This window comes from Electrona antarctica, assembly GCF_951216825.1.
Source record: "Electrona antarctica genome assembly, chromosome: 19".
Lineage (NCBI taxonomy): Eukaryota > Metazoa > Chordata > Actinopteri > Myctophiformes > Myctophidae > Electrona > Electrona antarctica.
In genome coordinates, this window is record NC_136800.1 from 15,724,284 (window position 1) to 15,737,823 (window position 13,540).

General features: G+C 44.5%; 1 protein-coding gene and 1 pseudogene across 4 annotated transcripts in view; both read left to right on the forward strand.

Moving 5' to 3' along the window:
- Nucleotides 1-10,323, forward strand: part of LOC306912441 (nucleoprotein TPR-like) — a 40,758-nt gene extending 30,435 nt beyond the window's left edge. For all 3 annotated transcript variants that reach the window (XM_079488667.1, XM_079488668.1, XM_079488669.1), the window contains 9 exons: nucleotides 223-407; nucleotides 616-684; nucleotides 792-883; nucleotides 1,242-1,354; nucleotides 6,080-6,178; nucleotides 6,692-6,827; nucleotides 8,844-8,938; nucleotides 9,229-9,336; nucleotides 10,042-10,323. In XM_079488667.1, the coding sequence (XP_079344793.1) occupies nucleotides 223-407; nucleotides 616-684; nucleotides 792-883; nucleotides 1,242-1,354; nucleotides 6,080-6,178; nucleotides 6,692-6,827; nucleotides 8,844-8,938; nucleotides 9,229-9,336; nucleotides 10,042-10,079 (935 nt within the window). In that variant the 3' untranslated portion in view covers nucleotides 10,080-10,323. The remainder of the gene's footprint in view (nucleotides 1-222; nucleotides 408-615; nucleotides 685-791; nucleotides 884-1,241; nucleotides 1,355-6,079; nucleotides 6,179-6,691; nucleotides 6,828-8,843; nucleotides 8,939-9,228; nucleotides 9,337-10,041) is intronic.
- Nucleotides 2,018-4,460, forward strand: LOC306943718 (NEDD4-binding protein 1-like; annotated as a pseudogene). The gene has a single exon. The product of its transcript is annotated as an NEDD4-binding protein 1-like (transcript).
- Nucleotides 10,324-13,540: the final 3,217 nt, after the last annotated feature.

A 13,540-nucleotide genomic window follows, 5' to 3' on the forward strand; every position in this document is an offset into this window, starting at 1 on the left:
CGTCTGAGCACATCCCGTGCACAAACGGACAGACGGTTATATTCTGCCAGATTGAACTCCTGTACATTAAATTGTAGTCCCCTATTTGGGGAAACCAGTAGTCCAGATTATTATTATATTTATATTTTTATTTCAGTTCACGTGGAATTTCATTTAAAATTAATTTATTATAACCTTTATTTTAGAAGTTCAGTCATTCTGTTCTGTCGGACTTCCTTTCAGGCGAGGGAAGCAGTTTCACTACTTCAGAATCGGACCCCCTGCGAGACCTGCCCCATCTCCCCCCCACTCCCTCCTCCTCCCTCACCCCTCGTCTCCCCCATTCCCCCCGCCGACCGCCCCACCCCCTCCCCCCGAGGCTCTACATCCAGCCCTCCGCACCAGAGTTGGGACCCCCACACACACAGGTACGTGTCTATGTACCAACCAGTTCATTTTATTGATCGCATGTGCTGTATTCCTCATAGCCTAGGCTTAAAGAGAGTCACACAAGCAGGTCGATTGACAAAAATCACATTAAAACCGCAAAAAGTGTGGATGTGACTCACAGTAGTGACAAATTATGAATTAAAACCATTCACTGACGGGGTTTAAATTGTCTGTCCATCCATCCAGAGACAGTCAAATCTGCGCCGTCCATCTGTAGGAAGAGGACCACAACTAACTCCTGGAATTGGTATCATGGTGAGAGTCGGCTGTGTGCATGTATTCAGTCAACATTGTTTTACAAGCCTTGTCTATAGCGGTTGTTGGGATTTCACCTTTTGTGTGTGCGTGTGTGTGTGTTACAGCAACATTTCTTTGATGATGATGACAGAATGGTTCCCAGTACTCCCACTCTAGTGGTCCCACACCGAACTGATGGCTTCGCCGAGGCTATACAGTAAGATACAGTATATACACTTTAACATTTCAAGGACCCATCTAGCCCATCTATTGCTGCCACATGGCAGCAATGGCGTCATGGAGGGCATGAATAACACAAACATAAAGAGTCCATAGACTTGGCTGCCACATGACGTCACAGGGGGCAAATACTGGAGTGACCCGAATGCGACCCCAATTTCTTGTGCTGGATAGAGAGACGGAGACAGACACTCGTGCTTAAACAAACGCACACAATCAAATGCTGAAGCACCTTTCAAAATCAACCACATGGACAATAATTTGAATCTGTAAAACTTGTCAGCTTTGCTACAATCTTAACGTCAGACTCTCTAATTTGTCTCTTATCTCCTCAGTTCTCCTCAGGTACCAGGTATGTCTACCAGGTTCCGGTTTGGACCCCCTGAAGACCTGATGCCTCAGACCTCAGCCTCTCACTCTGACCTTGGACAGCTGGCCTCACAAGGCGGTACTGTACTGTCTAGACACAATAAAACATGCACAGCACCTGCAGTAATACACAGTAAACACATTAAAAGACATGACATTAAAAGTGAGGGGCGCTCTTATCATCGTACATCATGACATAAAATAGACACTATGCCTATTTGCTCAGACACTATGACGTAATTCATTGTCAATGGGAATTTAATTGTGTAGGACAAAAATCACACCCGTGTGAAGTGAGGGGCGCTCTTATCATCTTACAACATCAATTACAACATAATGTTTGTTTAAGCAACGGGTGCTAATGTTTGTTTAAGTCCTTAAAACAAACATTAGATTTATCTTCATTGTCTATGGCGTTTTCTTAAACAAACATCATTGAAAATCAAACATTAAAGCCATATATAGGAGGGACTAGCGCCCCTCAAAAATAGACACTAAGCCGATTTGCTCAGACACTATGACGTAAATTCTCCATTCATTGTCAATGGGAATTGTGTGTAGGATGGACATTAAAAAAATACAAAGAAACACAAAAATCACAAAACGGAGTGGGGGAGTCCAGGATCTCCTTTTAGGGATGTAAAACCGATGCCTAACATCACGTCATCGCTTACGTGATGACGTGATGTTATATACGTTAAAAGTATAGTTTGTGGGTTTATTAATCCAGTTCCGAGTACGATGTACCAGATGGTAAAATGAAGAAAGGAAAAGGTACTGACAACGCCGAATGTTAATCGATAATAGAACGCTACTGTCAACAGTGAATGGGAAAACAAAATGTCAACGTTGGACTACTTCGAACAGCCGACCAGCAGTCTCACTTCATCCTGCTGCAAGCAACAAGAGACCCCTACTGTGGATGAGTTCACGGTGCTGGAAGATAATCAAAATGAGCTCAAATCCGCCAAGGCCCAAGTAGAACAGATTTTCAACGTAGCTTTAACGATTAATGACAACACGGATTATTACCAGCAAGATTATTGGACGCACGATTATAGGCCGCACGGAGGCGAGACATCGCGGACGATATGGCTACAGCTTAAAGGAAACAGAGATGACGTTTCAAAGGCAAAGGAGTATGTGAGGGGCCTGTGTGAGCCAGAGCTACAGGTGGAGGAACACTACCCGTTGGACATGCACTGCATCTTTGCTGGTGCTCGTGGCTTCTTCCTGGACAGACTCCTGCGAGACACCGGTGCCAAAGTTCTGGTGCCTGAACCGGGCCGCCTGCAACTCTTGGGCCGGGCTGAACCCGTAGTGATGGCCCGGAGCAGAGTCCAGCAGTTTGTTGCACTCTTTTGTGAGAATAGGTGTCTGCCCAGCGACAGGCAAACGGTAGTGAAGCGAGCATTCAAATCCTTTGTGGAGGAAAGAGATGACAAATACGCCATGGAACTCTTACTGCTGCCCAGTGCCCTAAAGGAAGAGTTACTAGCTTTGGCACAGAGCCCCACTACCACGCACACGCACACACTGACCCAGACACCATGTTTGCATACCCAGGCCGGATTGCTTCCTGAGCTTGTGAAGACTGACTGGGATTGCTCGCAGAGCAGCACCACCATAATGGGGCTCTCTAACTGGATCCTAGACACCAGCTGTGAGAATGCATCTGGGAGTGCTGCTGGAGCCAAAACTGGGTATGGAACAGGTCACGAGACAGGCATAGGCCCCTATACGGTCCTCCTGAACGGGACTCGTCCCTCGCACAAGCGGCACTCATCTAAGAGTGAAACTTGGGACACAGAAAGACAGTACTCTCTGGAGCAGATGGATGAATCACTGGAGAGACTGGAGGAGAAAGAGAGGAAGGAGAGAGAAAGTAGGGGGACCATTAGCAGCTGCAGGTCTAATGCCCCCTGCAGTTCATCCCTCTCCTGGTCCAGAGGCAACACAGACGTTGGTGTGATCACACTGGACTCGAGCGAGGGTGCTTCTGATGACAGCGAGGCAAGCCTTAAGCATTACAATTACTTCGTTTCAATGGGCTACGAACAGGAGTTGGTGGAGAATGTCATAATGGAATCTGGGCCAACAGAAGACCTCTCCCTCCTACTGGATAGAATCCAAGGAGAAACCAAGCACTGGCAACAAGAAATGGTGACAGAAAGTCCAGAAGCCAACTTTAACGAAAGGGTTGCGTTCTTCCAACCGATGGGCTACCCACAGGAAGTGGTAGAGCAAGTCTTAAGGGAAACTGGTCAAACAGAAGACGCCTCCCTCATACTGGATACAATTGTTCAGAAAATGAAGCGCTGTGATTCCAGTGAGCCCCCAGCACCCCCAATAACAGGTCTAGCCCGTTTCTATCAGTCACTACTCAAGATGCCGTACACACTGACCCTACCAAACAAGCCAGGATGTCCAGACCTCAGACACATCATCATAGATGGCAGCAATGTGGCCATGGCTCACGGCCTTCATAAGTTCTTCTCCTGTCGAGGTATTGCTCTGGCAGTGGAGGCATTCTGGAGACGTGGCCACAGAGAGATCACGGTCTTTGTTCCTCAATGGCGGCAAAAAAGAGATCGACTCGGACTCACTATAGAGAGAAACATTTTGAACCAGTTAGAAAACCTGAGACTGCTCAACTTCACTCCCTCCAGAGATGTCTGTGGTCAGAGGATATCCTCACACGATGACCGGTACTTGCTCCACCTGGCAGAAAGAACAGGCGGGGTAATCGTAACCAACGACCACTTAAGGGACTTGCTCAACACGTCGGTTGCCTGGCGAAGAATCATCCAAGAGAGACTACTCCCATTTACATTTGTGGAGGACCATTTTATGATCCCTGACGACCCACTGGGTCAACATGGCCCTCACCTAGAAGTCTACCTACGCAAAGATGGCGGACAAAACTCCACCACCCCTCCCCCTTTGAGGCACAGAGTCTTCCAGCCGTCCTTCCAGCAGCAACATTACCAACAACATTACCAACAACAACATTACCAACAGCCGGTTAGACCAGCCGATTATTTCCAAACTCCCCACTCGGCCTCACGGTCGCTGATAGTCCCACATTGCACCCACCCCGGTTCTCACCCTCACCCGCCCCACCACCCCAGTGTTCGACAGGAGAGACGTCGGAGTTGAAGTACGACATCTTCCCCCATAAATGACACATTGACCGCATCCTGTGCATGGACTGTAGTGTGGTGATGAGAGGAATTGCGCACGCACGCACGCACACACACACACACACACACACGCACACGCGCACACACGAGGAGAGATGAGGGGCTCACTGAACAAAAAAAAGATCCATAGATTTATGGTCATTTACTTTACTTTCTCTACCAGCCTGAAAGCGCATTGGGTTCCCAGAGGATGGCACAGAATTATTTTTTACGTTTACGACTTCTTCTTTTAAGCTGCTGTTAGCATAAGATATAAGATTATTTGTTTGGAAGATTTCACTCTTTTTTTTTTTTAATTTCTGCCTTTCCCTTTCATTTCTAGTTGGTCAAGTTTACACTGATGTGCACATAACAAAATAGTCGAATGACAGACCAGGGCTGATACACAGCCTCAGAATGTGTAACTGTCCATCACAGCAGAAAAGATTAGTAGATTTGATTTTTGTTTAGCACAATATAAAAACAATACAAAATAATACGCTAAATATAAAAAGGAAAGTGCCAGGAGGCTTGGCTTATACGAGGCCTCGACCTGTGTATAACATAATAAAAACATTTAGAACATGATTTGTAAACGAGATGCATATCATTTACAAATAACATTGCAGTATAATAATAATAAAAAAAATCACACCCGTGTGAACTGAGTGGTGCACGGTCTTATATAGCCTGATCAGCTGTGGTCTGACGTAATGTCAGTGACCATAGTAACCATGCTCATTATTTTGGGTCCCACGTACAGGTACACACATACATAGACACATACAGACAAAGCTGGTTGTTGGAGTGGTTTGCACCACTCAAAAAAAGTCTACAACATGATTGAAATACTATCTATGACATGATTATTGGATTGCCTCTGGGCAGAATTGGCACCCTGAGTGAAAGGCTTATTATGTCTGTGCTAGAGTTGGATCCGAGGGTGACGATGAATGCCCTCGCAGGGTGATATTCTGTTCATCACATACCCATAGCCTTATTTATTCATAAGGAAAATGGGAATATAACATTTGAACAGGGCTTATTGCTTAATTAAATCAACATTAGTGTAAACATGATTTTCTTAATTACTGACTAGTGTAATTAGAACTTCAATCCACAAAGTGTCAGTCCTCATCACACCTGTTCTATTCACTGGCTATATTTGTTGGAGGTTCTATCAATCTGTTGTGGCTAAAGAATAACTTTCACAATATCTAACAGAATACAATTGCAGTTCCACTGGACGAACCCCCCCCCCCCCCCCCCCCCCCCCCACACACACACACACACACACACAGTGTGGGTGGAATTGACTGTTGTCGCGTGTTGTTGCATCGCATTACACGGCCTTAACGTCAGTGCTTTCTGCTCTGCGTTTTTGCTTTGTGCCTGGATAAAGTCCTGACTTTTGCACTTGTTTGACATAGTGACTTACTGTATGCAGAGGGATCACTTTCTCTACCCATTATCCCCACCTTGACACTTAAGCAGCAAACATATTGGTCAGCTGTAGGGAAAACACGGCTTTAGGTTGCGTGAATGGTCGACCTCTGAATCGGCTATGGAGAATATACAGCAGCTGACGTGTGTGTGTGTGTGTGTGTGTGTGTGTGTCTCAGGTCTAGGTATGTATGAGTCTCCTCTGTTTCTTGCTGCTCATGATGAGGATGGAGGAGGAAGGAGTGTCCCAACCACACCTCTACAGGTTGCTGCACCAGGTACAACACACAATGCAGTCATACCCTATCGCTCTACAAAACCTGAGTGTTACTAGAGGGGTAAATGTGTAGATAATTTAAATGTGCATAATGTGTATATCGTTGTTTACTATCAGTATGAAATAAGTGCACTTTGGGTGCATTCATTCACACAACTAGATCTCCATCTGTTGCATCTGGTGTGCGCTCTGTCCACTCCCATTCTGAGTGCTTTCCTGTCGGTGGAAGTATAATAATAATCTTTATTTATAGAGCACCTTTCAGACACAAGTCCAGTTCAAAGTGCTTTACATACAAATAAAAAGAAAAAACTAGGGAAGGAAGGCACCAGACCCTTCTTGACAGTATGACAGTCTCAGTCATTTTACGAACGTACCCTTTGTAGATGTTCCAGGATTGCACAAATTACCAATTGGACATGATGTTGTTGCTTTAATCCTGATCGAGATCAATCACAAAAGACCCTTATGTCAACACGTTTTGCCAGACTTGCAGTCTTTCTCTCTCTGTCAGTGACGGTCTTCACAGAGTCTCTACCTACAGACAACAGTGACCACATGGCTTCCCAGTCTGTTCCCATGGTGACTGCCTCCAGTGGGATGGCAGGCTCCACGGACGATGGAGATGAGGTGTTCATGGAGCGGGAGGGGTGAGGTTCCTTTAGAAGTTTAGACCATTCAGGGTCGTATGGAGATGAGGTGTTCATGGAGCGGGAGGGGTGAGGTTCCTTAAGAAGTTTAGACCATTCAGGGTCGTATGGAGATGAGGTGTTCATGGAGCGGGAGGGGTGAGGTTCCTTTAGAGGTTTAGACCATTCAGGGTCGTATGGAGATGAGGTGTTCATGGAGCGGGAGGGGTGAGGTTCCTTTAGGAGTTTAGACCATTCAGGGTCGTATGGAGATGAGGTGTTCATGGAGCGGGAGGGGTGAGGTTCCTTTAGGAGTTTAGACCATTCAGGGTCGTATGGAGATGAGGTGTTCATGGAGCGGGAGGGGTGAGGTTCCTTTAGGAGTTTAGACCATTCAGGGTCGTATGGAGATGAGGTGTTCATGGAGCGGGAGGGGTGAGGTTCCTTTAGAAGTTTAGACCATTCAGGGTCGTATGGAGATGAGGTGTTCATGGAGCGGGAGGGGTGAGGTTCCTTTAGGAGTTTAGACCATTCAGGGTCGTATGGAGATGAGGTGTTCATGGAGCGGGAGGGGTGAGGTTCCTTTAGAAGTTTAGACCATTCAGGGTCGTATGGAGATGAGGTGTTCATGGGGCGGGAGGGGTGAGGTTCCTTTAGAAGTTTAGACCATTCAGGGTCGTATGGAGATGAGGTGTTCATGGAGCGGGAGGGGTGAGGTTCCTTTAGGAGTTTAGACCATTCAGGGTCGTATGGAGATGAGGTGTTCATGGAGCGGGAGGGGTGAGGTTCCTTTAGGAGTTTAGACCATTCAGGGTCGTATGGAGATGAGGTGTTCATGGAGCGGGAGGGGTGAGGTTCCTTTAGGAGTTTAGACCATTCAGGGTCGTATGGAGATGAGGTGTTCATGGAGCGGGAGGGGTGAGGTTCCTTTAGAAGTTTAGACCATTCAGGGTCGTATGGAGATGAGGTGTTCATGGAGCGGGAGGGGTGAGGTTCCTTTAGGAGTTTAGACCATTCAGGGTCGTATGGAGATGAGGTGTTCATGGAGCGGGAGGGGTGAGGTTCCTTTAGAAGTTTAGACCATTCAGGGTCGTATGGAGATGAGGTGTTCATGGAGCGGGAGGGGTGAGGTTCCTTTAGAAGTTTAGACCATTCAGGGTCGTATGGAGATGAGGTGTTCATGGAGCGGGAGGGGTGAGGTTCCTTTAGGAGTTTAGACCATTCAGGGTCGTATGGAGATGAGGTGTTCATGGAGCGGGAGGGGTGAGGTTCCTTTAGGAGTTTAGACCATTCAGGGTCGTATGGAGATGAGGTGTTCATGGAGCGGGAGGGGTGAGGTTCCTTTAGGAGTTTAGACCATTCAGGGTCGTATGGAGATGAGGTGTTCATGGAGCGGGAGGGGTGAGGTTCCTTTAGGAGTTTAGACCATTCAGGGTCGTATGGAGATGAGGTGTTCATGGAGCGGGAGGGGTGAGGTTCCTTTAGAAGTTTAGACCATTCAGGGTCGTATGGAGATGAGGTGTTCATGGAGCGGGAGGGGTGAGGTTCCTTTAGGAGTTTAGACCATTCAGGGTCGTATGGAGATGAGGTGTTCATGGAGCGGGAGGGGTGAGGTTCCTTTAGGAGTTTAGACCATTCAGGGTCGTATGGAGATGAGGTGTTCATGGAGCGGGAGGGGTGAGGTTCCTTTAGGAGTTTAGACCATTCAGGGTCGTAATGAATGTGATGTGTGCGATTTAGAGTGCAGTTGGGTGCCACCGATATTGTCCCTTATCATTTGACCCATTTAGGCCTGACCTCAAAATTGTTCTGAAATAAATATTTTCACGATTTAAAAAAAATAGCAGACCTACAAGCTCGTAGCGCGCCACTCGGTGGCGCAGATCACGCAAACCTCAGCAAAAAGAAAAGGACAATATCGATGGCCTCCAACTGTAAATTATTGTCTTATCCAAATCGTAAGATGCACAGAAAGCCATCAGTTGGTCTCTTAACATTTGAATAACAATGTTTTGTGTGTGCGTGCCCGTACTCTAGTCCTGGTGCGGAGGCCTCTCTAGACAGCCAGCCAGACATGGAGTCGACTGGACAGAGTGATGACACTGGACTTCCATCTACCAGTCAGGAACCTGGTAATGTCTATTGTCTAACAATCTACTGTATAGTGCCATAAGCAACCATTTATTCTAGAAGTATCATATTAACATCTGTAGCTTTACTACTAGATGTCTGTCTGTCCGTCTCCCATTCTGATCTGGAGTAATACGAGTAATACGATGAGCTTTGCTTCACTGCCCACACATGGAAATGATGGTTTAAGCTTCACAATGACAGATCTGAAAACGGATAACAGAGCTTTCCCTTTCATATTCCTCTCACACCTGCCATATCTTCTCTCTATCTTTGTCTCTTTTGTCTACAGACACCAGTAGTGTTGCTCAGCGTCGCCCCATGTCAAGCGGTCTGACAGCTAGAGGGGGAGGTCCCAGAATGGGAAGAGGGGAGGGCCGGACCACGCTGATCCGCAGAGGTTTGGCTCTTAAATGTCCCTCCTGCAAGAAAACTATTTAGATTTTAACCTTTTAAAAAAATGATCAAAAATAGCAGATGTACAAGCTTGCATGTCTGCTATTTTTGAATAGCCACCGCAAGTATCTAAAATGACACGGATGCTTTCCCGGTTATAATGGGTTAAAATGTCATAATGCCGTTCATCATTTCAAAGTACCTTTACCAAATTCAGATTATAAATGCAGTGTGTGACAAACTAGTGGTGAGCTATTTAAAGGCTAACAAGCTAACTGTTATGTTCACAAGAGGAGGACACTAATGGGCCAGATCCTAATCCAAATCCCACATTATGTACACTTTTTTTTGGGTGTTTTCTTTAAAAATGCAAATAAAAATGTCAAATTGGGAGACGAGGTTTATGGCCCCGTCCCTATATTGATATCCCAGTGTGGCACTATTTTAAAGCTTCGGCTTTGCCTTCAGGAACAACATCCTTGGATATATCATCCTTGGACACGTTTATGTTAAACCATCCACTACTTATAGAACAGGCTGGAGGCAGTTGTATTGTGATAATGATGTTTATTAGCTTAAAGCAGTAAGCAGCAGGTAAAACAACAAAACAGTACACATTACATCAAATTTGGGATAATATTTGAATTATTTTCACAAAATGTATTTGTGAGATGGAAATCATAATTAAACTTTCTCTCTCTTCTCGCAGGAAGAGGAGGAACCATGGGCAGAGGAGGCCACTCTTAGTCATGATTTCATCAGCACCAGCAGGGCTTTGACAATGTCTCGTTTGTAATCTTGCTTCCAAGATATTTTGCTTATTGTTTTTTTTTTCTTTTTTTGTAATAGGTATATGGAGCTTTCAGTTCAATTTTTAATGTTTATTGATTGTAGTCCTCGTAGTTTTGAAATATCAAGCAAATGTTAATTTTGGTCTGTGTTATGCTATGCTAAGAATTTTGATTAGATAATAAAGTTGAAATAACAAGAAGCGTTGGTGATTTATTGTGTTCACACACAGGCAGTGCAGGTGCCAAAAGAAAATCCACACAGAATGGATAGAAAGGTCATTTCCCATCTGTCAATCAAAAAAAAGATCTCGATCAGCCAGTGTGATGGTGGCCTCTGTGATGCATCAAGTAGTGTCCTTTCAATCCATTCCAGTTCTACTGGATGTGGATGTTTTAGAGGCACTGAAGCCAGGCTTGGATGGAGTTTATTGGATAGGGTTTCTTGGGTTCAATCTGGCCTGGTTTCTTGGGTTCAATCTGGCCTGGTTTCTTGGGTTCAATCTGGCCTGGTTTCTTGGGTTCAATCTGGCCTGGTTTCTTGGATTGGGACTGAGGGCCGCTGCCCTGGACCGCAAAGCTTTCAGGTTTCACCAGAGCTGGTAGGTCACCAGAAATCTTGATGCTGAAGAACAGATCTGGAGAAAGATAATGAAAAGTTTAGAATATTTGAAATCTTTGTATCAAATTCCTTCTAAAATCGTATTTTTAAACAAAAACAAAAACTTTTGTTTTTGTTCTTGTGTATTGTTAATTAAACTGCAGTCTTCCTAAAGCGTCATGCTTTACATTTTCTTATTGTGTTGTGAGAATGTTCTGTCATGAGAGGCTCTTACTCCCTGAGAAGATGTAGGGGTCATACGAGTCACTCTTCTGAGGGTTGGGGAAGGAGAGAGCAGCAGTGATTGGCAGAGGGAATCCTTTCACAGAGATACGAAGGTTGATGTCGCCACTTAGTTGTGCTCCTGGAGGTCAACCAATAATGAACACTAAGTATAAATGAATAACTGGACATGGTATTTTGATTATTTCTATATTTAGCCACAAAAGTCTGAAGAAAATGAAGACCAGTGCACAATAAAATGTGGGTCAGTAAGTTACAGTAGATGGCTTCATCTGCTGATGGTACTCACCGGTCTTCTTGGAAGGTGATTTGGGGGATTTCTTACTGCATGAGGGAGTGCTCTCCGAGGGGAAAACAAACGTTTGCATGTTGTCTCCTATACGAATGAGAGGGAGGAGAAAAGAACATTCAAATTCATTCAAACCTTTATTTATTCTCGAAAGACGTCGTCGAGATACACATAATAAAATGAACCGATTCATGCAAGATATATTTATTTCTCGTAGGGAGAGTGAATTCCATGTCACTTACTTTATTGGGGAAACGGATTATGCTTTTTTTCTATGGATACATAACCAACGCTACAGCATATTGAACAGATGCTCCCATGGATGGATTATACATTTTTATTGTATTGGATTAAGTATCAAAAAAGTTCTACAGTATATATTTCGATTGATTTATTGCTTCTACATCCATACCCTGGCTGCCAGTTTGCTAATCTTTCTTACCTTTCTTGAAGAAGTAGATGGTCTCAGGTTTGCTTTTGGTTTCTGGTTGACTCAATGCTGCACTTATGGGTCCTTTCAGACCAGAGAATCCAGAGGACAGAGACTTGGGGAAACTCGGCTCCACCTTCATGTTACTGTCCAGACGCCAGTACTGATCTCCCTGGAGTGGTGGGGTGTGCAGGTAAGGAGTGAAAAGACAAGGAACGTGAAACGTTTGTGTGTCATCAGGATTTTACAGTGGGTGCCAGAGGGGGGTGAGGTGTAGATCAGCAGCAGGTGGTAGCAAGCATTGTACCTTGAAAATGTAGGTCTTTCCCTGGCAGTCACAGCGTGTGAAGAGGGCATCAATCGGAGATGGGATGCCCAGAGTATCTGTTATGTTTTGGGGTGGTCCAACTGAGCGGCTCTGTGGGTCAACTGACCAGAACAACTTACCTAGAATGGACACATGAACAGCAACATATGCCATGAACTCATCTAATGAAATGGTAGTTTGACTTTTATTGGATTTTTTGAGGGGCGCTAGCCCCTCCTATATACAGGTTTAATGTTTGTTTTTAGTTCAATGTTTGTTTTAAAAACGCCATTGACAATGAAGGGAAAGTTTTAGTCATCTTGTCCCTAACACCATTAAATGCCATTAACAATAAAGAGAATTTAATGTATATGTTGGCACCGTTTGTTTTACATCACCTAATCAACATGAGTTAGACTTTAATATCACTTCACACAGGTGTGATTTTTTGAATTTCAAATTACCTTTGAATACCAGGATCGTCCCGTTGCTGAGAGCTGTTAGTCCATCAATGGGAGAATCACTGCATAGGTCGCTACTAAGGGGCAACCCTAGAAACGTGCAAGCAAGCACACACACACAGATACACACAAACTGAGCTATGCACAGACTTCAGAGTTATGCCTTTACTCAAAAGAGCACATTCTGTGTTTAATTTGAAACTCTATTTTCTAAATGAAACTTAAAGTAAGTGGTGGTTTTGATTGAAGCCCATAACTTGAAGGTATGAGTTGATTAAACCCGTTTGGATAGTCCCATAAAGAGATGTGGGACTGAAGGCTAATTTATACTTTATACGACTGTGGTACGACATAGGTTGTGCATTTGTATTACATATAGATACCGTATGTCATCTTTGCCATGCTACAATATATAATTACCTTAAAGCAGAAAATAAGGTTTTTATATCCTCTGTAAATGCAGTGTTAAAATGTAAGTAGGCTCACACCCAGACCCAGTTTAAGCGTCAAGAATATATCCATTTAGCTTATCTGAAATTGGATGAGTTGAAAGATAAGATACATAGTACAGTACATGCATGCACATGAACAGATATGGATACACAGAATGTTCTTTCCAACCTGCTGCTGGTCCCTGTGGGCTGCCTGCTGGTCCCTGTGGGCTGCCTGCTGGTCCCGGTGGGCTGCCTGCCCCCAATGAGGCTATCAAAGCCTGGGCTATGTCCTGCAGAGTACTAGGTATGGAGCCTGAAGGTGCATTAAAGCCTGGAAGCAAGAAAACAAAATATTTAATTTGATTTATTCAAATACTATTTTAATTTAATTTGAAAAAGCATGTGATTAAAGAAATGTATTTATTCAAATAAAGAAATTGAAAATAAATATATAAAAATGTTGAAAGTGAAACTTTACAAACTCAAATATATTGAACTGAAAAATGAAGACGAATGGAATGTCTCTCTCACCTGTTATTCTCACATAAAGACCTGGCGCTTCTCCTTGTGACCAGATCTGTTGGACTTCAGCATCTCCCGGACCAGAGAGGCCGACAGGACCACTGCTGCCCAGGGATGGAGCAGCACGTTTAGG